This window comes from Salmo salar, chromosome ssa11 (assembly GCF_905237065.1).
Source record: "Salmo salar chromosome ssa11, Ssal_v3.1, whole genome shotgun sequence".
In the NCBI taxonomy this organism is placed as follows: domain Eukaryota; kingdom Metazoa; phylum Chordata; class Actinopteri; order Salmoniformes; family Salmonidae; genus Salmo; species Salmo salar.
In genome coordinates, this window is record NC_059452.1 from 37,635,768 (window position 1) to 37,661,717 (window position 25,950).

The 25,950-nt window shown below is 41.9% G+C and overlaps 1 protein-coding gene across 3 annotated transcripts in view; it reads left to right on the plus strand.

The window, feature by feature from the left end:
* The first annotated feature begins 5,005 nt into the window (after nt 1-5,005).
* Nucleotides 5,006-25,950, plus strand: part of LOC106592241 (protein mono-ADP-ribosyltransferase PARP14) — a 43,902-nt gene continuing 22,957 nt past the window's right edge. For 2 of the 3 annotated variants that reach the window (XR_006757572.1, XM_045689480.1), the window contains exon 1: nt 5,045-5,219. Coding sequence is in view for 2 of the 3 variants with exons in the window: in XM_045689480.1 (XP_045545436.1) it covers nt 5,048-5,219 (172 nt within the window). In the remaining variant the exon portion in view is untranslated. Of the gene's footprint in view, nt 5,220-25,245; nt 25,286-25,950 lie in introns of all 3 variants that reach the window. The other variant, XM_045689481.1, reaches the window with a different exon arrangement.

The following is a 25,950-nucleotide window of genomic DNA, read 5'->3' on the forward strand; positions in this document are numbered from 1 at the left end:
CCGGCTTGGGAGGGCATAGACCCACTTGGGAGCCAGGCCCACCCACTGAGGAGCCAGGCCCAGCCAATCAGAATGAGTTTTTCCCCACAAAATGGCATTATTACAGACAGAAATACTCCTCAGTTTCATCAGCTCTCCGGGTGGCTGGTGTCAGACAATCCTGCAGGTGAAGAATCCCTATGTGGAGGTCCTGGGCTTGAGTGGTTTCACATGGTCTGCGGTTGTGAGGCCGGTTGGACGTGTTTCCAAGTTCTCTAAAATGACGTCGGAGGCGGCTTATGGTAGACAAAGTAACAATTATCTGGCAACAGCTCTTGTGGACATTCCTGCAGTCAGCATGCCAATTGCACACTCCCTCAACTTGAGACATCTGTGTCATTGTGTTGTGTGACAAAACTGCACATTTTAGAGTGCCCTTTTATTTCCCCCTGCATAGGGTGAACCTGTGCAATGATCATGCTGTTTAATCAGCCTCTTGATACGCCACACCTGTCGGGTAGATGGATTATCTTGGAAAAGGAGAAATGCTCACTAACAGGGATATAAACAAATTTGTGCACAAAATTTGAGAGAAATAAGCTTTTTGTGCATAAAAGTTACCAGAAATGTTCCTTATCTCAGCTCATGAAACATGGGACCAACACTTTATATGTTGCATTTATATATTTTTCAGTAAATAATTTCCCATGTTGCATTTTACTGGATTTTTCCCAACCGCGATATGAATATCGGGTCGCAACTGTGGCGACCCGATGAGTTTTCCATACCAAAACAAAACCAGTTGACAACCACCGCTTTACACAATTATATTATGTTCATAGCTGAAAGTAAAGGTGCAGCCCTTGGTTGTTTTTTTCATTGACTTAAAGGAATCATTTAAGTACTTATGTCATGTGGTGGTTAGGGAAAAGAGCTGGATGTTTAACATACAACTCTTTCCTTTTTTCTTAGTTCAATTCGACAAGGTAAATAAAATGAAATAAAAAGGTGATTTAAAAAAAACTAGATTTCTCTCATATAGATTAGTGTTATATACTGTTTTTTGTTTTAAGCCTTTCACAAACCTTAACCCTAAACTATTCCTTAACCCTATCCCTAACCATTCAGAATTAATGCCTAAAATGACATTTTAGTTTCACTTTATGTAGAGTTTGACTTACAGCTAAGATAAGGTAATATATAAAGATAATATAAGTTCCGGAACTCCAATTTGAGCAGCAGCAGCTGAAAAATGAGCTCCTACAAATATTGAAATTTACATGGTTTTTAGAGTGAAGTACATCGAAAAAAGCAAAAGAAAACTGCAAGACTGAATAGGAGAAAAAACAAGCAACAAACAAAGAAGATAGGCTTTTGAAAAATAACTATTTTTCATAAAATTGTAGTTATCTTAGCAAGCTGAATTGTTTACCAGTTGCTAAGCAGTTGCTAGGGACTCTTTTGGAAGAAGCTAGCTAGCTAACGAAGAACAACAAAGAATATCTAGTTAACAGAAGAAAAGAAAGAGAAAATCAGGACAGAAGAAAAAGGATATCAAAGTGAAACAGTTCTCTAAAGACACAGGAGACAATAATACAAGAAACAACACTTCTGTAGCTTGTCAACTATGTGTCTGTCTATCCCTGTTCTCTCCTCTCTGCACAGGCCATACAAACGCTTCACACCGCGTGGCCGCTGCCACTCTAACCTGGTGGTCCCAGCGCGCACGACCCACGTGGAGTTCCAGGTCTCCGGCAGCCTCTGGAACTGCCGGTCTGCAGCCAACAAGGCTGAGTTCATCTCAGCCTATGCTACCCTCCAGTCCCTAGACTTCCTGGCGCTGACGGAAACATGGATTACCACAGATAACACTGCTACTCCTACTGCTCTCTCTTCGTCTGCCCACGTGTTCTCGCATACCCCTAGAGCATCGAGCCAGCGGGGTGGTGGCACTGGAATCCTCATCTCTCCCAAGTGGACATTCTCTCTTTCTCCCCTGACCCATCTGTCTATCTCCTCATTTGAATTCCATGCTGTCACAGTTACCAGCCCTTTCAAGCTTAACATCCTTATCATTTATCGCCCTCCAGGTTCCCTTGGAGAGTTCATCAATGAGCTTGACACCTTGATACGTTCCTTTCCTGAGGATGGCTCACCTCTCACAGTTCTGGGTGACTTTAACCTCCCCACATCTACCTTTGACTCATTCCTCTCTGCCTCCTTCTTTCCACTCCTCTCCTCTTTTGACCTCACCCTCTCACCTTCCCCCCCTACTCACAAGGCAGGCAATACGCTTGACCTCATCTTTACTAGATGCTGTTCTTCCACTAATCTCATTGCAACTCCCCTCCAAATCTCCGACCACTACCTTGTATCCTTTTCCCTCTTGCTCTCATCCAACACTTCTCACTCTGCCCCTACTCGGATGGTATTGCGCCGTCCCAATCTTCGCTCTCTCTCTCCCGCTACTCTCTCCTCTTCCATCCTATCATCTCTTCCCTCTGCTCAAACCTTATCCAACCTATCTCCTGATTCTGCCTCCTCAACCCTCCTCTCCTCCCTTTCTGCATCCTTTGATTTTCTTTGTCCCCTATCCTCCAGGCCGGCTCGGTCCTCCCCTCCTGCTCCGTGGCTCGACGACTCACTACGAGCTCACAGAACAAGGCTCCGGGCAGCCGAGCGGAAATGGAGGAAAACTCGCCTCCCCTGCGGACCTGGCATCCTTTCACTCACTCCTCTCTACATTCTCCTCTTCTGTCTCTGCTGCTAAAGCCACTTTCTACCACTCTAAATTCCAAGCATCTGCCTCTAACCCTAGGAAGCTCTTTGCTACCTTCTCCTCCCTCCTGAATCCTCCCCCCCCCTCCTCCCTCTCTGCGGATGACTTCGTCAACCATTTTGAAAAGAAGGTTGACGATATCCGATCCTCGTTTGCTAAGTCAAACGACACCGCTGGTCCTGCTCACACTGCCCTACCCTGTGCTTTGACCTCTTTCTCCCCTCTCTCTCCAGATGAAATCTCGCGTCTTGTGACGGCCGGCCGCCCAACAACCTGCCCACTTGACCCTATCCCCTCCTCTCTTCTCCAGACCATTTCCGGAGACCTTCTCCCCTTCCTCACCTCGCTCATCAACTCATCCTTGACCGCTGGCTACGTCCCTTCCGTCTTCAAGAGAGCGAGAGTTGCACCCCTTCTGAAAAAAACCTACACTCGATCCCTCCGATGTCAACAACTACAGACCAGTATCCCTTCTTTCTTTTCTCTCCAAAACTCTTGAACGTGCCGTCCTTGGCCAGCTCTCCTGCTATCTCTCTCAGAATGACCTTCTTGATCCTAATCAGTCAGGTTTCAAGACTGGGCATTCAACTGAGACTGCTCTTCTCTGTGTCACGGAGGCTCTCCGCACTGCTAAAGCTAACTCTCTCTCCTCTGCTCTCATCCTTCTAGACCTATCTGCTGCCTTTGATACTGTGAACCATCAGATCCTCCTCTCCACCCTCTCCGAGTTGGGCATCTCCGGCGCGGCCCACGCTTGGATTGCGTCCTACCTGACAGGTCGCTCCTACCAGGTGGCGTGGCGAGAATCTGTCTCCGCACCATGCGCTCTCACCACTGGTGTCCCCCAGGGCTCTGTTCTAGGCCCTCTCCTATTCTCGCTATACACCAAGTCACTTGGCTCTGTCATATCCTCACATGGTCTCTCCTATCATTGCTATGCAGACGACACACAATTAATCTTCTCCTTTCCCCCTTCTGATAACCAGGCGGCGAATCGCATCTCTGCATGTCTGTCAGACATATCAGTGTGGATGACGGATCACCAGCTCAAGCTGAACCTCGGCAAGACGGAGCTGCTCTTCCTCCCGGGGAAGGACTGCCCGTTCCATGATCTCGCCATCACGGTTGACAACTCCCTTGTGTCCTCCTCCCAGAGTGCTAAGAACCTTGGCGTGATCCTGGACAACACCCTGTCGTTCTCCACTAACATCAAGGCGGTGACCCGATCCTGTAGGTTCATGCTCTACAACATTCGCAGAGTACGACCCTGCCTCACACAGGAAGCGGCGCAGGTCCTAATCCAGGCACTTGTCATCTCCCGTCTGGATTACTGCAACTCGCTGTTGGCTGGGCTCCCTGCCTGTGCCATTAAACCCCTACAACTCATCCAGAACGCCGCAGCCCGTCTGGTGTTCAACCTTCCCAAGTTCTCTCACGTCACCCCGCTCCTCCGCTCTCTCCACTGGCTTCCAGTTGAAGCTCGCATCCGCTACAAGACCATGGTGATTGCCTACGGAGCTGTGAAGGGAACGGCACCTCCATACCTTCAGGCTCTGATCAGGCCCTACACCCAAACAAGGGCACTGCGTTCATCCACCACTGGCCTGCTGGCCCCCCTACCTCTGAGGAAGCACAGTTCCCGCTCAGCCCAGTCAAAACTGTTCGCTGCTCTGGCACCCCAATGGTGGAACAAGCTCCCTCACGACGCCAGGACAGCGGAGTCAATCACCACCTTCCGGAGACACCTGAAACCCCACCTCTTTAAGGAATACATAGGATAAAGTAATCCTTCTAACCCCCCCCCTTAAAAGATTTAGATGCACTATTGTAAAGTGGTTGTTCCACTGGATATCATAAGGTGAATGCACCATTTTGTAAGTCGCTCTGGATAAGAGCGTCTGCTAAATGACTTAAATGTAAATGTAAATAAGGGACCACATGGCAAAATTAAAACGTCTTGACGAATTCTGTTGACAAATTCTGTTGCAGCAGTTTTGTCACCAAGTATCATACATTTTTGTGCATTCCTGAAAATAAAGGATTTACTACACAGCCCTTAGTTGTTGTTTTTTTCATTGTCTTGAAGGAATCATTTCTGTGATCTGTTTATTTGTAATCTACTGTATGTTATGTTGCTGCAATATAATGTTTCATTGTCAAATAAGATCTTTTTTCACAAAAACATAAGTGAAAGTGAAACCAGAAAGAACACACCACACCCTGCAGTGAATACGCTGTCTATCTCTACAGCAGCCTACAGATTTGTTCATTCATTGATGGCCAGCAGCAATGGCAGAAGCATACTCGTTCTCTCTGCTTGTTGAGCTAGGAAACCCTGATGTCCCCAAAGTACAAATCAAGTTGATCAAATATTTCCAGAGTAAAAAGTCCAATGGTGGTGATTGTCTAGTTGAAGTCTCAAATGGACAAAGAGCAGTTGTGTGGTTCCGGACAGAGGAGGGTAAGTTTTATAAAAGTTCACTTGTTTTTCCACAAATTATACAGGTTAATGTGCATATTGAAATCAAAGGCATAAGGCTGTTTATAAGATACACTATTATGAAATAACAACCCTTATTTATTTTCATTGTCCTAATGGAAGGGTTATATGTAAGCTAAATATGTGAAGACACTCTGTCACGTCCTGACCAGTAAAGGGGTCATTTGTCATTGTAGTATGGTCAGGGCGTGGCAGGGGGTGTTGTTTTGGGGTTGGTTTATTTAGAGGGGATTTGTTCTAGTTTTCATTTTCTATGTTCGTTTTCTATGTGTGGCCGAGTATGGTTTCCAATCAGAGGCAGGTTTCTTTCGTTGTCTCTGATTGGAAGCCATACTTAGGCAGCCTGTTTTTTCCTTTGGGTTTGTGGGTGGTTGTTTTCTGTATAGCCGTGTGCCTTATGGAAGTGTTTCGTCGTTTGTTTATTTTGTTTGAGTGTTCTCTCTAAATAAAGAAAGAAGATGAGCACTATACCCGCTGCGCCTTGGTCTGTCCGTTACGACGCATATGACACACTCAGACATTTCACATCTAAAAACACAAGATTTTAAACATTTTACTTTTGTTTTTTCACATGAAGATTGAAGCGTCAACTTCAAATCAAAGTTTATTTGTCAAGTACGCCGAATACAACAGGTGTAGACCTTACAGTGAAATGCTTACTTACAGGCTCTAACCAATAGTGCAAAAAAGGTATTAGGTAAACAATAGGTAAGTAAAGAAATTAAACAACAGTAAAAAGACAGTGAAAAATAACAGTAGCATGGCTATATACAGTAGCGAGGCTATAAAAGTAGCGAGGCTACATACTGACACCAGTTAGTCAGGCTGATTGAGGTAGTATGTACATGTAGATATGATTAAAGTGACTATGCATATATGATGAACAGAGAGTAGCAGTAGCGTAGAAGTGTGGGTGACGGGTCACAATGCAGATAGCCCGGTTAGCCAATGTGCGGGAGCACTGGTTGGTCGGGCCAATTGAGGTAGTATGTGCATGAATGTATAGTTAAAGTGACTATGCATATATGATAAACACATATACCATGTTAAATCAGAAAGACATTTGAATTATGCAATTAACACATTGAGACACATCATTTTCTGAAATGTGTATTTTCTGTACATATTTTAAATAGAAAAATATACACTGCTCAAAAAAATAAAGGGAACACTTAAACAACACAATGTAACTCCAAGTCAATCACACTTCTGTGAAATCAAACTGTCCACTTAGGAAGCAACACTGATTGACAATACATTTCACATGCTGTTGTGCAAATGGAATAGACAACAGCTGGAAATTATAGGCAATAAGCAAGACACCCCCAATAAAGGAGTGGTTCTGCAGGTGGTGACCACAGACCCCTTCTCAGTTCCTATGCGTCCTGGCTGATGTTTTGGTCACTTTTGAATGCTGGCGGTGCTTTCACTCTAGTGGTAGCATGAGACGGAGTCTACAACCCACACAAGTGGCTCAGGTAGTGCAGCTCATCCAGGATGGCACATCAATGCGAGCTGTGGCAAGAAGGTTTGCTGTGTCTGTCAGCGTAGTGTCCAGAGCATGGAGGCGCTACCAGGAGACAGGCCAGTACATCAGGAGACGTGGAGGAGGCCGTAGGAGGGCAACAACCCAGCAGCAGGACCGCTACCTCCGCCTTTGTGCAAGGAGGAGCAGGAGGAGCACTGCCAGAGCCCTGCAAAATGACCTCCAGCAGGCCACAAATGTGCATGTGTCTGCTCAAACGGTCAGAAACAGACTCCATGAGGGTGGTATGAGGGCCCGACGTCCACAGGTGGGGGTTGTGCTTACAGCCCAACACCGTGCAGAACGTTTGGCATTTGCCAGAGAACACCAAGATTGGCAAATTCGCCACTGGCGCCCTGTGCTCTTCACAGATGAAAGCAGGTTCACACTGAGCACGTGACAGACGTGACAGAGTCTGGAGACGCCGTGGAGAACGTTCTGCTGCCTGCAACATCCTCCAGCATGACCGGTTTGGCGGTGAGTCAGTCATGGTGTGGGGTGGCATTTCTTTGGGGGCCGCACAGCCCTCCATGTGCTCGCCAGAGGTAGCCTGACTGCCATTAGGTACCGAGATGAGATCCTCAGACCCCTTGTGAGACCATATGCTGGTGCGGTTGGCCCTGGGTTCCTCCTAATGCAAGACAATGCTAGACCTCATGTGGCTGGAGTGTGTCAGCAGTTCCTGCAAGAGGAAGACATTGATGCTATGGACTGGCCCACCCGTTCCCCAGACCTGAATCCAATTGAGCACATCTGGGACATCATGTCTCGCTCCATCCACCAACGCCACATTGCACCACAGACTGTCCAGGAGTTGGCGGATGCTTTAGTCCAGGTCTGGGAGGAGATCCCTCAGGAGACCATCTGCCACCTCATCAGGAGCATGCCCAGGCATTGTAGGGGAGGTCATACAGGCACGTGGAGGCCACACACACTACTGAGCCTCATTTTGACTTGTTTTAAGGACATTACATCAAAGTTGGATCAGCCTGTAGTGTGGTTTTCCACTTTAATTTTGAGTGTGACTCCAAATCCAGACCTCCATGGGTTGATAAATTGGATTTCCATTGATTATTTTTGTGTGATTTTGTTGTCAGCACATTCAACTATGTAAAGAAAAAAGTATTTAATAAGATTATTTCTTTCATTCAGATCTAGGATGTGTTGTTTAAGTGTTCCCTTTATTTTTTTGAGCAGTATATTTAGTTTTGAATAGGCTTTCTGTAAATTATTGTAGGCTATGCCTATGATAATTGGGTCGGTCCACCAATTGAGTACCTTTTGGGTAGTGTAACTTGGTCCAAAAAAATAATGTTATTTCACACTTTCACATTGTCATAAAGAGCACGTTCAACTAAAAGAAAAAACATGTTTTCCCACCTGAAGAATAAACGACTCGCTATTATGTGTCAAATAAAATAACAGGGTTGACCGTAACAGTGTTGACCGTAACAGGGTTGACGATTTAATCTTAAATCAGCCATGAATTCCCTTGTGACAGAAGGAATGGATGCTTGTTATGTGCACAGGGAGGGGCAATTGAAATCAAGCTTCACCCCCAAAAATTACATTGTTAAAACATTTCTAGCCTGTCTATCAATGGGTAACAGTGTTATGCTCGACCTGCCAATTTTTTCCACCACAAAACAACCAGCTCACCTGCTTTTACGCTTTGATTTGACTATTAGATGTTCAATGTTTCTTTAGATTGAATCACTAATCTATTTAAAGAAGCTGCCAGTTGAGGACTTGTGGGGTGTCTGTTTCTCAAACGAGACACTATAATGTACTTGTCCTCTTGCTCAGTTGTGCACCGGGGCCTTCCACTCCTCTTTCTATTCTGGTTAGAGACAGTTTGTGCTGTTCTGTGAAGGGAGTAGTACACAGTGTTGTGCGAGATCTTCAGTTTCTTGGCAATTTCTCGCATGGAATAATCTTAATTTCTCAGAACAAGAATAGACTGACGAGTTTCGATAGAAAGTTCTTTGTTTCTGGCTATTTTGAGCCTGTAATCGAACCCACAAATGCTGATGCTACAGATACTCAACTAGTCTAAAGAAGGCTAGTTTTATTGCTTCTTTACTCAGTACAACAGTTTATAGCTGTGCAAACATAATTGCAAAAGGGTTTTCTAATGATCAATTAGCCTTTAAAATGATAAACTTGGATTAGCTAACACAATGTGCCATTGGAACACAGGAGTGATGGTTACTGATAATGGGCCTCTGTACGCCTACGTAGATATTCCATGAAAAAACAAATCAGCCGTTTACAGCTACAATAGTCATTTACAACATTAACCATGTCTACACTGTATTTCTGATCAATTTTATGTTATTTTAATGGACAAAAAATGTATTTTTTATTTTCTTTCAACATAATACATTTCTAAGTGACCCGAAACCTTTGAACGGTAGCATATATATGATGGGATGTATAGACATTATGGACAGCATATGGATAGAATATGTGGTATATCTGAAGAATATGTAGGATAGAATAGTATTTGTACAGCTATTGGATAGGCCTTAACTGGAATACAGTATATTCATATGAAGTGGGTAAAACAGTATGTAAACATTATTAAAGTGACCAGTGTTCCATGTCTATGTACATAGGGCAACAGCCTCTAAGGTGTAGGGTTGAGTAACCGGGTGATAGCCAGCTATTGACAGTGTCTAAAGTTCAGGGGAGGGTGCTGGGCAGAGGTCGGCTTGTGGTTACTATTTAACAGTCTGATGGCCTTGAGATAGAAGCTGTTTTTCAGTCTCTCGGTGCCAGCTTTGATGCACTTGTACTGACCTCGCCTTCTGGATGGTAGCGGGGTGAACAGGGCGGGGATTTGGTGGCTGAGGTCCTTGATGATCTTTTTGGTCTTCCTGTAACACCGGGTGCTGTAGATGTCATGGAGGGCAGGAAGTGCACCGCCGGTGATGCGTTGGGCAGACAGCACCACCCTCTGGAGAGCCTTTTGATTGCGGACATTGCAGTTGCACTACCAGGCATCTGTAAATGTTTGTTTAAGTCTTAGGGGCCAGTATTATTCCAACCTCATAGTGTGGAAATGTATATAAAACACAGGTAATTCATGTTTTTCACTGCACTGGGCCTTTAAACAAGCACTATTTCTCCGTTCATCACTCAAATTCAGCAGAGTAACCTGTTCTCTGGGCAGATGAATGACTAGGCTAGGGCAGAGACTGTATGTAATGTAGAGAATCCCTCACAAGCTTCAGACTGTTTGCCAACAGGAAGAGGCTGCCAGAGAATTCTGAACAGCAGCCACAGTTTATTCTAGTGAAACTAGTCAGAAGAAAAGTGAAAGTTGAAAGATTTCACCACACCCTGCAGTAAACATCTATGTCTACTTTTTTTTAAACTTTTTGCCCTCAATTTTCATACTAGGGTAACTTTGATGTAAAGATGACTCAAATCATATGATCCACACCAGATGAGGTTATGTGCATAATGAAATCAAATGCATAAGGCTGTTTATAAGATACAATATTATGAAATAACAACCCTTATTTCATTTAATTTGTCCCAACGGAAAGGTCAAATGTAAGCTAATTATGTGAAGACACTTTCAGACATTCCACATTGTGTTTAGTTGCAAAAAATAATGTAGTTTTATCTATTTTTCTATGAATTTTCAGTTTTTCTTGAAATTTCTTTGTAGGCTATATCCTTGAAAATGATGCTGATTCATGATCTGCCCATTTGTCTCGTCCAGATGTTAATTAATTATACAGTGGAGATCATATTGCAATATTGTAACAATTTTGCAAAAGTCAGAGATAATGTCTAGATCACAGGAGGTTGGTGGACCCTTAATTGGGGATGACGGGCTTGTGGTAATGGCTGGAGCGGAATTGGTGGAATGGTATCAAATACATCAAACACACGGTTTGATGCCATTCCATTTGAGCTGTCCTTCCCCTCAGCAGCCTCCACTGGTCCAGATGCTTTTTACAGTGGAGATCAAGTTTATAAGTTGCATGGATGGGCAAATGTATTAGTATTAGTAGTAGTAGTACAGTAGAAGTAGTAGCAGTAGTGTGTTGCTAGGTAATGATGGCACTTCTTATGAATGTACTGGCCACGTGTGTGTTGCCTAGTATATTATGGGCAGGATAGGCTTTAACAATGGTAATTCCAAACCACCCACTGTATAAAATAGTTTCACATAGGAAGATTGAAGATTCAACAAAGCACATTTGAATTCTGCAATTTCCATGGAAGAATATTAAATCATGTCTGGTTTCGAATATGTATTCTGTAAATTATTGTCGGCTACAATTTTTGCTGTTGAATAAAACATGACATTGTCCTATAAAGACCACTACACAAAGTATTATTATAACTTTTTTGTGTGTATCAAGAATGGTCCACCACCCAAAGGACATCCAGCCAACTTGACACAACTGTGGGAAGCATTGGAGTCAACATGGGCCAGCAACCCTGTGGAAAGAATTCCACACCTTGTAGAGTCCATGTCCCAACGAATTGAGGCTTTGTACACTCAGTGTATATCTGCTTTTTATTTCTTTATGCCCCCAACGTTCTTACTAAAGTAACCTTTGCCTACTTAAAGTTGTGTAGCCCTTTCCTGCAGTCAACTACCAAAAGCACCCTCTTTGGCCTCAAGAGTTTGGGCTTTTATTTATATATATATACACTGCTCAAAAAAATAAAGGGAACACTTAAACAACACATCCTAGATCTGAATGAAATAAATCATCTTAATAAATACTTTTTTCTTTACATAGTTGAATATGCTGACAACAAAATCACACAAAAATAATCAATCGAAATCCAATTTATCAACCCATGGAGGTCTGGATTTGGAGTCACACTCAAAATTAAAGTGGAAAACCACACTACAGGCTGATCCAACTTTGATGTAATGTCCTTAAAACAAGTCAAAATGAGGCTCAGTAGTGTGTGTGGCCTCCACGTGCCTGTATGACATCCCTACAACGCCTGGGCATGCTCCTGATGAGGTGGCGGATGGTCTCCTGAGGGATCTCCTCCCAGACCTGGACTAAAGCATCCGCCAACTCCTGGACAGTCTGTGGTGCAACGTGGCGTTGGTGGATGGAGCGAGACATGATGTCCCAGATGTGCTCAATTGGATTCAGGTCTGGGGAACGGGCAGGCCAGTCCATAGCATCAATTCCTTCCTCTTGCAGGAACTGCTGACACACTCCAGCCACATGAGGTCTAGCATTGTCTTGCATTAGGAGGAACCCAGGGCCAACCACACCAGCATATGGTCTCACAAGGGGTCTGAGGATCTCATCTCGGTACCTAATGGCAGTCAGGCTACCTCTGGCGAGCACATGGAGGGCTGTGCGCCCCCCCCAAAGAAATGCCACCCCACACCATGACTGACCCACCCCCAAACCGGTCATGCTGGAGGATGTTGCAGGCAGCAGAACGTTCTCCACGGCATCTCCAGACTCTGTCACGTCTGTCACGGGCTCAGTGTGAACCTGCTTTCATCTGTGAAGAGCACAGAGCACCAGTGGCGAATTTGCCAATCTTGGTGTTCTCTGGCAAATGCCAAACGTCCTGCACGGTGTTGGGCTGTAAGCACAACCCCCACCTGTGGACGTCGGGCCCTCATACCACCCTCATGGAGTCTGTTTCTGACTGTTTGAGCAGACACATGCACATTTGTGGCCTGCTGGAGGTCATTTTGCAGGGCTCTGGCAGTGCTCCTCCTGCTCCTCCTTGCACAAAGGTGGAGGTAGCGGTTCTGCTGCTGGGTTGTTGCCCTCCTACGGCCTCCTCCACGTCTCCTGATGTACTGGCCTGTCTCCTGGTAGCGCCTCCATGCTCTGGACACTACGCTGACAGACACAGCAAACCTTCTTGCCACAGCTCGCATTGATGTGCCATCCTGGATGAGGTGCACTACCTGAGCCACTTGTGTGGGTTGTAGACTCCGTTTCATGCTACCACTAGAGTGAAAGCACCGCCAGCATTCAAAAGTGACCAAAACATCAGCCAGGAAGCATAGGAACTGAGAAGTGGTCTGTGGTCTCTACCTGCAGAACCTCTCCTTTATTGGGGGTGGCTTGCTTATTGCCTATAATTTCCACCTGTTGTCTATTCCATTTGCACAACAGCATGTGAAATGTATTGTCAATCAGTGTTGCTTCCTAAGTGGACAGTTTGATTTCACAGAAGTGTGATTGACTTGGAGTTACATTGTGTTGTTTAAGTGTTCCCTTTATTTTTTTGAGCAGTATATATATATATATATATATATAAAAGCCCAAACTCTTGAGGCCAAAGAGGGTGCTTTTGGTAGTTGACTGCAGGAAAGGGCTACACAACTTTATTTATGCAAAGGTTACTTTATATATATACATACATACATACATACATACATACATACATACATACATACATACATACATACATACATACATACATACATACATACATACATACAGTACCAGTCAAAACTTTGGACACACCTACTCCTTCCAGGGTTGTTCTTCATTTTTACTACTTTCTACATGAATGAACACATATTGAATCATTAAGTAAGCAAAAAAGGGTATATTCTAGATTCTTCAAAGTAGCCACCCTTTGCCTTGAAGACAGCTTTGCACACTATTGGCATTCTTTCCCAGCTTCATGAGGTAGTCACCTGGAATGCATTACAATTAAAACTTCTTAGGGCTCAAATCCCGTTAACGGACAGCCAGTGAAAGTGCAAAAAATGCAAACAACAGAAATCTCATAATTAAAATTCCTCAAACATACAAGTACTATACACCATTTTAAAGATAAACTTCTTGTTAATCCAGCCACAGTGTCTGATTTCAAAAAGGCTCTACGGCGAAAGCATACCATATGATTATGTTAGGTCAGCGCCTAGTCACAAAAAAAACATACAGCCATTTTCCAGCCAAAGAGAGGAGTCACAAAAAGCAGAAATAGAGATAAAATGAATCACTAACCTTTGATGATCTTCATCAGATGGCACTCATAGGACTTCATGTTACACAATAAATGTATGTTTTGTTCAATAAAGTTCATATTTATATTCATAAATCTCAGTTTACATTGGCACGTTATGTTCAGTAATGTTTTGCCTCCAAAACATCCAGTGATTTTTACAGGGAGCCACATCAATTTACAGAAATACTCATCATAAACGTTGATATAAGATACAAGTGTTTTACATAGAATTAAAGATACACTTCTCCTTAACCTGTCTGGGCTAGGGGGCAGTATTTTCACGGCCGGATGAAAAACGTACCCAATTTAAACAGGTTACTACTCTGGCCCAGAAACTAGAATATGCATATTATTAGTAGATTTGGATAGAAAACACTCTGAAGTTTCTAAAACTGTTTGAATGATGTCTGTGAGATAGACTACCCCTGGATGCAACCGCTGTGTCAGATTTTAAAATAGTTTTACGGAGAAAGCACATTTTTCAATATTCTGAGTACATAGCTCAGCCATCACGGTGAGCTATTCAGACACCCGCCAAGTTCGGGGCAACCTAAACTCAGAATTAGTATTCGAAATATTCTCTTACCTTTGCTGATCTTCGTCAGAATGCACTCCCAGGACTGCTATTTCCACAAGAAATGTTGTTTTTGTTCGAAATAATCCATATTTATGTACAAATACCTGTTTTGTTCGTGCGTACAGATCACTTATCCAAAGGCATAACGCGCAAGCACGGAACGAGAGACGAAAAGTGAAAATGTTCTATTACCGTACTTAGAAGCATGTCAAACGCTGTTTAAAATAAATCTTTATGGTATTTTTAACGTAAAATTGCGATAATATTCCAACCGGACAATAGCATATTCATTCAAGAAGAAAAAGAAGGAATGGCTTGCTCGCGTGACCTCGCATATCCAATCCCTTTGTTGCCAGGCAGACCACTCAGTAACTGAGCTCCTATTATCTGCCCAGTGACAGGAAAATGCTCAAACCACTTTCTGAAGGCTTTAGACAGCCAATGGAAGCCTTAGGAAGTGCAACGTCCCCCACAGACACTGTAGCGTCGATAGAGAATCAAAAGAAGAACTACAATTCTCAGACTTTTCACTTCCTGGTTGGATTCTTCTCAGGTTTATGCCTGCCATATGAGTTCTGTTATACTCACAGACATCATTCACACAGTTTGAGAAACTTCAGAGTGTTTTCTATTCAAATCTACTAATAATATGCATATCTTAGCTTCTGGGCCTGAGTAGCAGGCAGTTTACTCTGGGCATGCTTTTCATCCGAATGTAAAAATACTGCCCCCTAGCCTTAACAGGTGTGCCTTGTTAAAAGTTAATTTGTGGAATTTCTTTCTTTCTTAATGTGTTTGAGCCAATCAGTTGTGTTGTGACAAGGTAGATGGGGTATACAGAATATAGCGCTATTTGGTATTAGACCAAGTCCATATTATGGCAAGAACAGCTCAAATAAGCAAAGAGAAACAACAGTCCATCATTACTTTAAGACATGAAGGTAAGTCAATCCTGAAAATGTCAAGAACTTTGAACGTTTCTTCAAGTGCAGTCGCAAAAACCATCAAGCGCTATGATGAATCTGCTCTCATGAGGTCCACCACAGGAAAGGAAAACCCAGAGTTACCTCTCCTGCAGAGGATAAGTTCATTAGTTACCAGCCTTAGATTGCAGCCCTTTTGCAGTTCAAGTAACAGATACATCTCAACATCAACTGTTCAGAGGAGACTGCGTGAATCAGGCCTTCATGGTCGAATTGCTGCAAAGAAACCACTTCTAAAGGACACCAATAAGAAGAGACTGCTTGGGCCAAGAAACACAAGCAATGGACATTAGACCGGTCTGATGAGTACAAATTTGAGATTTATTGTTTCCAACCGCCGCGTCTTTATGAGACGCAGAGTAGATGAACGGACGATCTCTGCATGTGTGGTTCCCACCGTGAAGCATGGAGGATGAGGTGTGATGGTGCTTTGCTGCTGACACTGACAATGTCCTAGGATTGTCATCTGATGAAGATCATCAAAGGTTAGTGCTGCATTTAGCTGTGGTTTGGGTTTATGTGACATTATATGCTATCTTGAAAAATGGGTGTCTGATTATTTCTGGCTGGGTACTCTGCTGACATAATCTAATGTTTTGTTTTCGTTGTAAAGCCTTTTTGAAATCGGACAGTGTGGTTAGATTAACGAGAGTCTTGTCTTTAAAATGGTGTAAAATAGTCATATGTTTGAGAAATTGAAGTAATAGCATTTCTAAGGTATTTGAATAACGCGCCACGGGATTCCACTGGCTGTTGAGTAGGTGGGACGAAATCGTCCCACCTACCCTAGAGAGGTTATACAATACATGCATGTTTTGTTCAATCAAGTTCATATTTATATCAAAAACCAGCTTTTACATTAGCATGTGACGTTCAGAACTAGCATACCCACCGAAAACCTCCGGTGAATTTACTAAATTACTCACGATAAACGTTCACAAAAAACATAACAATTAATTTAAGAATTATAAATACAGAACTCCTTTATGCAATCGCGGTGTCCGATTTTAAAATAGCTATTTTGACACCCACCAAGTTTGGCACTCACCAAACTCAGATTTACTATAAGAAAAATTGGATTACCTTTGCTGTTCTTCGTCAGAATGCACTCCCAGGACTTCTACTTCAACACCCAATGTTGTTTTGGTTCCAAATAATCCATAGTTATATCCAAATAGCTGCGTTTTGTTCTTGCGTTCAAGACACTATCTGAAGGGTGATGCGCGTATCGTGACAAAGAAATTCAAAATATTCCATTATCGTACTTCGAAGCATGTCAAACGCTGTTTAAAATCAATTTTTATGCAATTTTCCTCGTAAAATAGCGATAATATTCCAACCGGGAGACCTTGTTTTCGTTCAAACACTGAAAATAGAAAATGGAGTCTTCACATGCACGCGCGCCAATGTCATTGTTCTCAGAACGACCACTTTCCAAAACCCCTACTTTTTTTTGCCCAGGGACTGCAGAGTTATCATTCCCCATTCTGGCGCCTTCTGAGAGCCTATGGGAGCCTTAGAAAATGTCACGTTACAGCAGAGATCCTCTATTTTCGATAAAGAGGCTACAGAAGGCCAAGAAATGGTCAGACAGGGCACTTCCCATATAGAATCTTCTCAGGTTTTGGCCTGCCATATGAGTTCTGTTATACTCACAGACACCATTCAAACAGTTTTAGAAACTTTAGGGTGTTTTCTATCCAAATCAAATAACTGTTGGTGTCCTTTTTCCAAAATCTTATATACAGTACCATGATTTTAAGCGACAGATCAACATTTTCTGGGGAGGAGGGGCTGGTCCAACTCAAGGTGTCATAAAAAAAGTGCACCCCCCTAAACTAAAAATAAACGGAACACCCTCCCCCCTCATCAAAAACAAAGGAGGACCAAGGCACTCTTCATATAATGAATTAAAATACCTTTATTTGTATGGCATGTTCAATGGCAACAAAGTTTTAAAAATCCTACGCATTTCAGCTCCATGGCCTTCGTCAGGGACTACAAAGAAATAATAATACAATGTCCTCTTGTGAACAGCTTTTCCAATTAGCCCTAATTTGATTACACATACCTTTAAGCAAAAAAAGTGAAATACTGTAGCGATGTTATCAAAAAATTCAACTCCAATTAGAAGCATCAGAACGCCTAGAAAGGTAGTTCTAACCTTAAATATGACTGGGAGAAGTGTCAAGAATAGGAAAGCAATATATTCCATAGTACACTAGAACACAGCAAACATGGACAACAACAGTCTAAACATAGCTGAGGGCAATTGAGCAAAATGTCCACTAGATGACAACAAATGGACCTATCACAACCCTACAGGAAGGGTGAGAAATCCATATCTTCATTTAAACCAGGGTACTTAGTGGCCTGTAGTTTGTAAATCCCAAAACTTTCCCTTTGGTTTAACTGTTTAAGACGGTCCCCTTTTCTAATAGAGGCCGGAACATGATCAATACCCATAGCTTGTAGGGAGGCAGGGTTGCCATGGTGTAAGGACTTGTAGTGCCTTGCCATGGGGTAGTCTTCATTGCCTACCTGTATGGTGTACTTGTGTTCCCCTAAGTGGTCTTGAAGGTGTCTCTTTGTCCGTCCAATGTAGAACACCTTGCACTGTGGACATTTCAATCTGTAGATGACATGAGTGGTTTTGCAGTTAATGAAATGCTTGACGTAATACTCCATTTTAGAAGCGGTGTCAACAAAATACTTTTCTGTGCAATATTTTTGCAATGGTTGCACTGGTTACATTTAAAAGAGCCCTTGGGTTTGTGGTCAAGCCAAGTTTTTTGAGAGTCACCAGGAAGATAACTGTGGACTAATTTGTCCTTTAGGGTAGGACATCTCTTAAAGCTTATGACTGGTGGCTCAGGGAAAACTTGGCTTAGTAGCGTATCACTTTGGATGATTCCCCAATTATTTTTAATGATTCTTTTAATGTTCTCTGCTTCAGTGCTGTATTTTGTAACAAAATACTCTCTCTGATGTATCACAAGGCAGTCCCCTTCGCAACAAGTTCTCTCTGTCAAGTAATCTAGCCCTTATACCTGCATCTTTCAGGACCTGAACACTGTAGCCCCGATTCAAGAAACGATTCTCCAATTCAGCAGATTTGACACTGTAGTCTGTTACCAGATCGCAAATTCTGCCGACTCTTTAGAATTGGCCATATGGAATGTTCTCTTTTAGCCTTTTGGGGTGAAAGCTGTCTGCCCTCAGAATGGTATTCCCATCTGTAGGCTTCATAAAGATTCATGTGTGCAAACAACAAACAACATTTTTTGTCATCCAAAAAATGAATGTTATCCTTGCTGTACTCCATAGTTAGTTTGATGTTAGGGTTAATGCTGTTAAGGTATTGGTGGAAGGAAATAAGTTAATCTTCTGAGCCGGACCAAAACAGGCAAACATCATCAATACAGCGTCCCCACCATATAATCCGGTCAAAGAAATGGTTATTAGAAGGATCCAAAATGGATCTGTTTCAATTCAGTTTTTACGTCCTCTATAGGGTTGAAGGTAAGAGATTGATAGAATTCATCATTGTCTAATTGACGGTAGGCTTCTGTCACATATTTGTCTTTAGTCCACACTACTGTAGCGCCACCTTTGTCTGCTTTTTTAAACACAATCCATTCATTTTTGGACAATGATTGAACTGCATCCCTCTCTGTCTTAGAAAAGATTACATTGTGTTTGGTTGGAGTCAATTTTACCCTTAAACAGATTCTCCACATCAAAATTCACCTTCTTGGCAAATGTATTTAGTGTGGCATTCTGGATGACTGGGCTTAAAAGGTGTTTTTGAGGGCACAGAAACTGCCTGACCTGAGAAACTGGTGTTTGTAGTTGGAGAGATGTTTTGCTTGTACCAGGCCTTCATATGTAGATTCCTGTAGAAACAAAATAGATCAATCTTTGTATTGAATTCATTAGTTGAGTATGTGGGGGCAAAGGACAGTCCTTTAGACAAGACCCTTACGCAATCATCAGAAAGGTGTTCTCCAGAAGTGTTGATCACAGCATTGTTCTGGTCCTGCTCCGTGTGGTTTGATAGTCTTATATAATTAACTCAAAATAATATTTACGACCAAAAATAATAATAACTGTAGTGACCCTGTGTTTATTAACGTAGATATCGGACTTTTCCACTTCAGGATGCTTTTATGGCACAGTCAATGTCACACAGGGCTACGGGCCAGAAGGTTGAGGGTTCGCTGACCACCACAGACGAGCTCAATCTCCCTGCCTGTTTCATTACACTCAGAGCCGGCTGCAGACAATGATCAGATAGGGGGAAATCAGATTTTCAACATTTTAATGCCATATTTTTAATTGCATAAAATATATGCAACTCATTTTCTACCAATAGGTTTCTGTGCCAATGCACCACACAACCAATAAACAAAGCATGCCAACTTCGGGCACTTCAATGTCATGGTTTGCATTTTCAACACCACAATCAATCTCGACAAACAGAAAATACATTTCTCCCTGCCTTGTAGGCTTAGCCAGTATCAAAGGCTTGGCAATGTCCGAATGTCATTAAGTTTTTGGTGTTTTGTAACAGATGTCACTTTCCATTCATCAATTGGATGCTGCAGTTTGGATTGATTGATTTTATTTGTTTGTTAAAAAAATACATAAATGCACAAAGATTTTTAAAGTGACCGGTATTGCACAATAAAGTCGGGGACTTATTTCTATTGTGGTCACTATTTTTTACAGAAATACATAACCTCTTAGGGATCCCTTAAATGCGACTACCACTCAAATCCCATTAGCAGGATTGATTTGACAACATCCAGTGAAATTGCAGCGTGCGAAATTCAAACTACAGTAATATCAATATTCAACCTTCACGAAAATAGAAGTGTAATACATCATAATAAAGCTTAACTTCTTGTTAATCCAGCCGCTGTGTCAGATTTCAAAAAGGCTTTACGGTGAAAGCAAACCATGCGATTATCTGAGGACAGTGCCCCGCATACAAACACATGAAAATCATATTTCAATCAGGCAGGTGCGACAGAAAAGTCAGAAATAGCCATATAATAAATGCCTTACCTTTGAAGATCTTCTTCTTTTTGCAATTCCAAATGTCTCAGTGACACAATGAATGGTCATTTTGTTTGATAAATTCCTTCTTTATATACACAAAATGTCCATTTATTTGACGCGTTTGATTCAGAAATACACCGGTTCCAACATGACTACAAAGTATCTAATACGTTACCTGTTAACTTGGTCCAAACATTTCAAACAACGTTCCTAATCCAACCTTAGGTACCCTGAAACGTAAATATTCTGTCAAATTTAAGACGGAATGAACTGTTTCTAATACCGGATAAAAACAACGTGAAGCGCGTTCCAGTTCACACGCACCAAAACAGTAGAGTCCACAGGAGTGACACTTACAAAGAACAGCAATATTTCTTAATTTCTCAAAAGAAAAACATCAATCAATTTCTAAAGACTGTTGTCATCTAGTGGAAGCCATAAGAACTGCAACCAGGTTCCTATTAAATAGGGCTTCCTATAGAAACCTAATGGAAAACACATTGACCTCAACAACAAAAAATTCCCTGGATGGATTGTGCTCGGGGTTTCGCCTGCCAGTTCTGTTATACTCACAGACATTATTCTAACAGTTGTAGAAACTTCTGAGTGTTTTCTATCCAAATCTACTAATTATATGGATATCCTTCTGGGCCTGAGTAGCAGGCAGTTTACTTTGGGCACGCTTTTCATCTGGACGTGAAAATACTGCCCCCTATCCAAGAGAGGTTTTAAGTACAATTCTTACAAGGTTGTTTGGATGGTAGCTTATTCTTTAGATGTTTGGGGCTGCTGGTGAACAATGATGTACAGTCATAATCAAAGTGACTCTGGACTAAAACACTCGCCAGAGTCTTTAGGGTGTCTATAGCTAGGTTTCCATCCAATTGACGACAGATTTTAATGCGAATATTCAAAAATCTTCATAAAACATTTCAGAGATTCCTTTGGGAAAATTTGGCACCGGACAACATGACAGGCTAGATTTTAATTTACCGGACATTTGAGAAATTTAACGGACATCCATAGTTTTTTATTTTTTATTTCACCTTTATTTAACCAGGTAGGCCAGTTGAGAACAAGTTCTCATTTACAACTGCAACCTGACCAAGATAAAGCAAAGCAGTGCGACAAAAACAACAGAGTTACACATAAACAAATGTACAGTCAATAACAAAAGAAAAGAAAAATAGAAAGAATCTATGTTCAGTGTGTGCAAATGTAGAAGAGTAGGGAGGTAGGCAATAAATAGGCCATAGATTCAAAAATAATTACAACTTAGCATTAATACTAGTGTGATATATGTGCAGATGATGATGATGTGCAAGTAGAGATACTGGGGTGCAAAAGAGCAAGAGGGTAAGTAATAATATGGGGATGAGGTAGTCGGGTGTGCTATTTACAGATTGGCTGTGTACTGGTACAGTGATCGGTAAGCTGCTCTGACAGCTTATGCTTGAAGTTAAAGAGGGAGATATAAGACTCCAGCTTCAGAGATTTTTGCAATTCGTTCCAGTCATTGGCAGCAGAAAATCGGCCAAAGGAAGTGTTGGCTTTGGGGATGACCTGTGCAATATACCTGCTGGAGCGGGTGCTACAGGTGGGTGTTGCTATGGTGACCAGTGAGCTGAGATAAGGCGGGGCTTTATCAGATACATTCAGATCCGACCTGGCGCAGCCAACGCCATCAATAAACAAGGCATGTTGGCCAAATGAGCCACATTTACGTGTCCTTAAAAACAGCTATAACAAAAACACTATTCCTTGTGTTTCGATGTGTAGCATATGCAAACATGTATACCCACATTTTTTATTGGTTTTTAGGCTACTTTCCTAAAATAATAATTGTCCATCTCACGGTTCAGCTGTCAGAGATTTTAACACTAAACGTATCAGAGGCATTGCATGCATAGGCCTATAGGTTTAGTTGTCCACTGTATGATATTTTTTTTAAATAATTGAATAATAATTGAATATTAATTGAATATAAAATGAAGAGAAGCTTAGGCCTAACCCCAGAGAGATAGAGAGAGAGATATGCCGGTGGCATGCTAGACACCAACATGCATTTCTTTATGTCAGATGGCTACTGCGTCTGCTATACAGATATAGCAATACAGAAGGAGGCTAATTTGTTAATTTTCTATCAGAATAAGTTGTATAAAGGTAAGCATTATATTGTTAGATTATAGGAGTAACTCTGGTAGGCCTGAAACAGTCTTCCTCAACTCAAGTTCAACTGTCAGAGTCAGTTGGAGCGCCAGGCCGTACTGACTTCATATCATAGGCCTGTAGTATGTAAACCTTAATAATAGCCACACCACACCAAACCATCACAAACGTTTCTAAACTTTATTAGGGAAATATCAAAAGTACAGTGCATTGGGAAAGTATTCAGACCCCTTCTCCTTTTCCACATTTTGTTACGTTACAGCCTTATTCTAAAATTGATTTAATAAATGTTGTTCCTCATCAATCTCCACACAATACCCCACAATGACAAAGCATAAACAGGTTTTTAGAAATATTTGCAAATGTATTAAAAATAAAAACAGAAATACCTTATTTAACCTGTTGGGGGTAGGGGGCAGTATTGACACGGCCGGATAAAAAATGTACCCGATTTAATCTGGTTACTACTCCTGCCCAGTAACTAGAATATGCATATAATTATTGGCTTTGGATAGAAAACACCCTAAAGTTTCTAAAACTGTTTGAATGGTGTCTGTGAGTATAACAGAACTCATATGGCAGGCAAAAACCTGAGAAGATTCCTTACAGGAAGTGCCCTCTCTGACAAGATCTTGTTCTTCTTGTCTCTGTTTATTGAAGACTGAGGATCTTTGCTGTAACGTGACACTTCCTACGGCTCCCATAGGCTCTCAGAGCCCAGGAAAAAGCTGAATGATATCGAGGCGGCCCCAGGCTGAAACACATTTGCGCGTTTGGCAAGTGGCCGATCAGAGGACAATGGGCTTAGGCGCGTGCACGAGTCGACTCCATGCTTTATTTTCTTTCGTCTTTTTACCTAAACGCAGATTCCAGGTCGGAATATTATCGCTTTTTTACGAAAAAATGGCATAAAAATTGATTTTTAAATAGCGGTTGACATGCTTCGAAGTACGGTAATGGAATATTTAGAAATGTTTTGTCACGAAATGCGCCGTGCTCGTCACCCTTCTTTACCCTTTCGGATAGTGTCTTGAACGCACAAACAAAACGCCGCTGTTTGGATATAACTATGGATTATTTGGGACCAAACCAACATTTGTTATTGAAGTAGAAGTCCTGGGAGTGCATTCTGACGAAGAACACCAAAGGTAATCAAACTTTTCTAATAGTAAATCGGAGTTTGGTGAAGGCTAAACTTGCTGGGTGTCTAAATAGCTAGCCCTGTGATGCCGGGCTATCTACTTAGAATATTGCAAAATGTGCTTTCACCGAAAAGCTATTTTAAAATCGGACATATCAAGTGCATAGAGGAGTTCTGTATCTATAATTCTTAAAATAATTGTTATGCTTTTTGTGAACGTTTATCGTGAGTAATTTAGTAAATTTTTAGTAAATTCACCGGAAGTTTGCTAGTTCTGAACGTCACATGCTAATGTGAAAAGCTGGTTTTTGATATAAATATGAACTTGATTGAACAAAACATGCATGTATTGTATAACATAATGTCCTAGGGTTGTCATCTGATGAAGATCATCAAAGGTTAGTGCTGCATTTAGCTGTCTTCTGGGTTTTTGTGACATTATATGCTAGCTTGAAAAATGGGTGTCTGATTATTTCTGGCTGGGTACTCTGCTGACATAATCTAATGTTTTGCTTTCATTGTAAAGCCTTTTTGAAATCGGACAGTGTGGTTAGATTAACGAGAGTCTTGTCTTTAAAATGGTGTAAAATAGTCATATGTTTGAGAAATTGAAGTAATAGCATTTCTAAGGTATTTGAATAACGCGCCACGGGATTTCACAGGCTGTTAGGTAGGTGGGACGAAATCGTCCCACTGGCCCTAGAGAAGTTAAATAAGTATTCAGACCCTTTGCTATGAGACTCGAAATTGAGCTCAGGTGCATCCTGTTTCTACAACTTGATTAGAGTCCACCTGTGGTAAATTCAATTGATTGGACATGATTTGGAAAGGCGCACACACACGTCTATATTAGGTCCCACAGTTGACAGTGCATGTCAGAGCAAAATCCCAGCCATGAGGTCGAAGGAATTGTCCGTAGAGCTCAGAGACAGAATTGTGTAGAGGCACAGATCTGCAGAAAGGTTCCAAAACATTTCTTCAGCATTGAAGGTCCCCAAACAACACAGTGGCCTCCATCATTCTTCAATGGAAGAAGTTTGGAAACAAGACTCTTCCTAGAGCTGGCCGCCCAGCCAAAGTGAGCAATCGGGGGAGAAGGGCCTTGGTCAAGGAGGTGATCAAGAACCAGATGGTCACTCTCACAGTGCTCCAGAGTTCCTCTGTTGAGATGGGAGAACCTTCCAGAAGGACATCCATCTCAGGACATCCATCTCTGCAGCACTCCACCAATCAGGCCTTTATGGTAGAGTGTCTGAATACTTTCTGAATGCACTGTAAGTCAAGCCATTGTTCATAGAAAAAATACAAGCAGAAAAGCAAATATTAACCAGGGAAAATATACACTACCCTCCCTTGTGCCCAGTAAAAAAAACACAAAACCCTCCCCAGTACATTTCTGTCTGTCCCTAATAGTACACGTGTTTTAAGGAAGTTTGGTCAATGTTCTGTAGGTGATTCTATCAACAAAAAAAGCCTAAACATCTCTCCATTAAATAGTAAAATACAAAAAACAAGAAAAATAGGAATAACACAAGTTTTTTTATGTTTAGGAAACACCATCTGCTGTGAACTCAGGCAAACCAAATACTGGTAAGTGAGTAAAATTAAATTGTGATCTATGTGGGAGGGGTTGTTTTGGTAAAGATGGAAATATGTCTGTAAAGCTGTTCTAAGAACTCTATGCTCAACATATGGCCTACACACAAATGTATATTGCTCACGATTCATAGACTAGGTCCAATGTTGGTGAAAGGAATGTTTTGGGTTCAATATCTTGTAATGGTTCACAATCATTTTTATCATCCACTGTTTCATGATTATTGTAAACAATTCCTGTACAATTGGGATCTGACAGTCTTGATGTAGTAACCTGCCACTACCGGTGATCTAGCCACGAAAAGCAGAGATGACATGTAGTTACCTTACACCATTAATCTAGCCAGGGTGCTGTTGAGCCCCTTGTACTGTAACTGATCTAGTCCAGCTGCAGGCCCACAGCAAATGGTCTGTCACTAATCTACTGGCCATAGTTATTCCCTACCACATACACGTTAACTCCTTTTCTTTCCAAGATCCCTTTCCTCCTTACCGAGATCCCTTTCCTACTTACTCATTTCCTATATTGCTTTCCTCCTAACCTAGCTCCCTTTTCTTTCCTATCTTCCTCCTTTCTTATCTTTCCTCCTTACCCCCTTTCCTTATCTCCTATCTACTTTCCTAGCTTTCTTTTATTTAACTAAGCAAGTCAATTCAGA